At 36.5% G+C, this 1,510-nt stretch overlaps 1 protein-coding gene across 1 annotated transcript; it reads left to right on the top strand.

Moving 5' to 3' along the window:
- The first annotated feature begins 449 nt into the window (after positions 1 to 449).
- LOC127094139 (protein MAIN-LIKE 1-like) lies at positions 450 to 1,134 on the top strand. The gene is made up of 2 exons (XM_051033002.1): positions 450 to 506; positions 592 to 1,134. Exons 1-2 carry the CDS (start codon positions 450 to 452, stop codon positions 1,132 to 1,134), a joined length of 600 nt encoding a protein of 199 aa, XP_050888959.1.
- The last annotated feature ends 376 nt before the right edge of the window (positions 1,135 to 1,510 follow it).

Genomic DNA, 1,510 nt, shown 5'->3' on the forward strand with positions numbered 1-1,510 from the left:
CTTTTCACTTCACTTTCGCTTCAAGACTTCCGGAACATCTCTTTCGCCGTTGCAAACTGGAACTCATAGAGTAAGTCTTTTGGTTCACAATTAACATACCCGAACTTTTCTTAAAAGACTTCTGATTCGCTCCAGATTTCAAACGTTGAACCACAACTCTTCTTAAAAGACTTCTGATTTCAAACTTTGAACCACAACTCTTCTTAAAAGACTTCCGGTTTTGCATTATTTTCACTGGAAGTCTTATTAAAAGTGTTCTAGTTTTTCCTATTTTCACCAGAAGTCTTCTTAAAACTGTTCCGATTTTGCCTTTTTTTCCTATTTTTTATTTTTTTTTTATAATGGTTCGAAGACGCGGCAAGGACGGTAGGATTCCAGATCATAGTTTAGGATGAGGCGTATCTACATCCACAACATATCCAGTTGGCTTTCCAAGAGGGCCATACGATATGTCTCTTTTGGTAAAGTACGAGCATCATGTTGCTCGACATTTATGGTTTGGTGAGGTAAGTATACAATATATATTTGATATTGAATAATATTTGAATATTTTATATTGTGTTTCATAATATGTGTTTTAATTATTTTCAGGAGAGAGGTCTGAAGAAAGAATTGAAGGTTGCTGGACACAGGCTTAAGCTGACATTGAGGGTTCCACAAGCTCTTCCAGAACAAATGGAAAGTTGGGTTTCTAGGTCTGGATTATCTTCACTTCAGAGAACTAGTTTGACGAAGATAGATACAAACATGGTATCCGCATTTGTGGAGATATGGCATCTAGAGACATCTTCATTTCACATGTCGTTTGGTGAGATGAGCATTACTCTGGATGACATCTCTTGTCTGCTTAACTTACCCATCAAGGGTGTGTTTTGGAGCCCTCAAGATGTCACTGAAGAGGTTGCTATTGAACTTGTTGTTAACTACTTAGGAGTGTCACAGAGTGAGGCACATGCACATGTTCGTAGCTACAAGGGTTATTGCTATAAGTTGGAGTGGTTATACGATTTATTCATAGCGCATAAAGTTGCTTCTAGCTGGGCATATGCAACTAGAGCGTATTTGCTGATATTGGTGGGTTCCATAACAATTTCCGATAAGACCTTTACACTTTGCCGACAAGGTAACCCATAAGATGTTCTAAGAGTACAACCACATATTTTCCTATTAGTTCCAACATAATCAACTCTCGATAACTCTTCATCAATACGTCTCAAAGCAGCTCGAGACACTAAACCACGTAGATTACCCTAAAATGAACTTATGTACGCGTGCTTAACTTTGTAAAATCTTTTTTGAAAAGAAGCTCTAATGTTTCCCAATTGTAACCTCACTTTGTTATTCATAGCTTCCCAACATTTGACCATGTCACATATACTGTTTCCCAACACCTGTTTTAACTTCCAATGAGCAGATTCAACCCTAAAAGTAATACATATTGAAAATATTAAAAATATCACATATAAAAAAATACATAGTAAAAAAATGTAAAACATACAGATTAGTCACC

This window comes from Lathyrus oleraceus, chromosome 6, assembly GCF_024323335.1.
Source record: "Lathyrus oleraceus cultivar Zhongwan6 chromosome 6, CAAS_Psat_ZW6_1.0, whole genome shotgun sequence".
NCBI classification, from domain to species: Eukaryota; Viridiplantae; Streptophyta; class Magnoliopsida; order Fabales; family Fabaceae; genus Lathyrus; species Lathyrus oleraceus.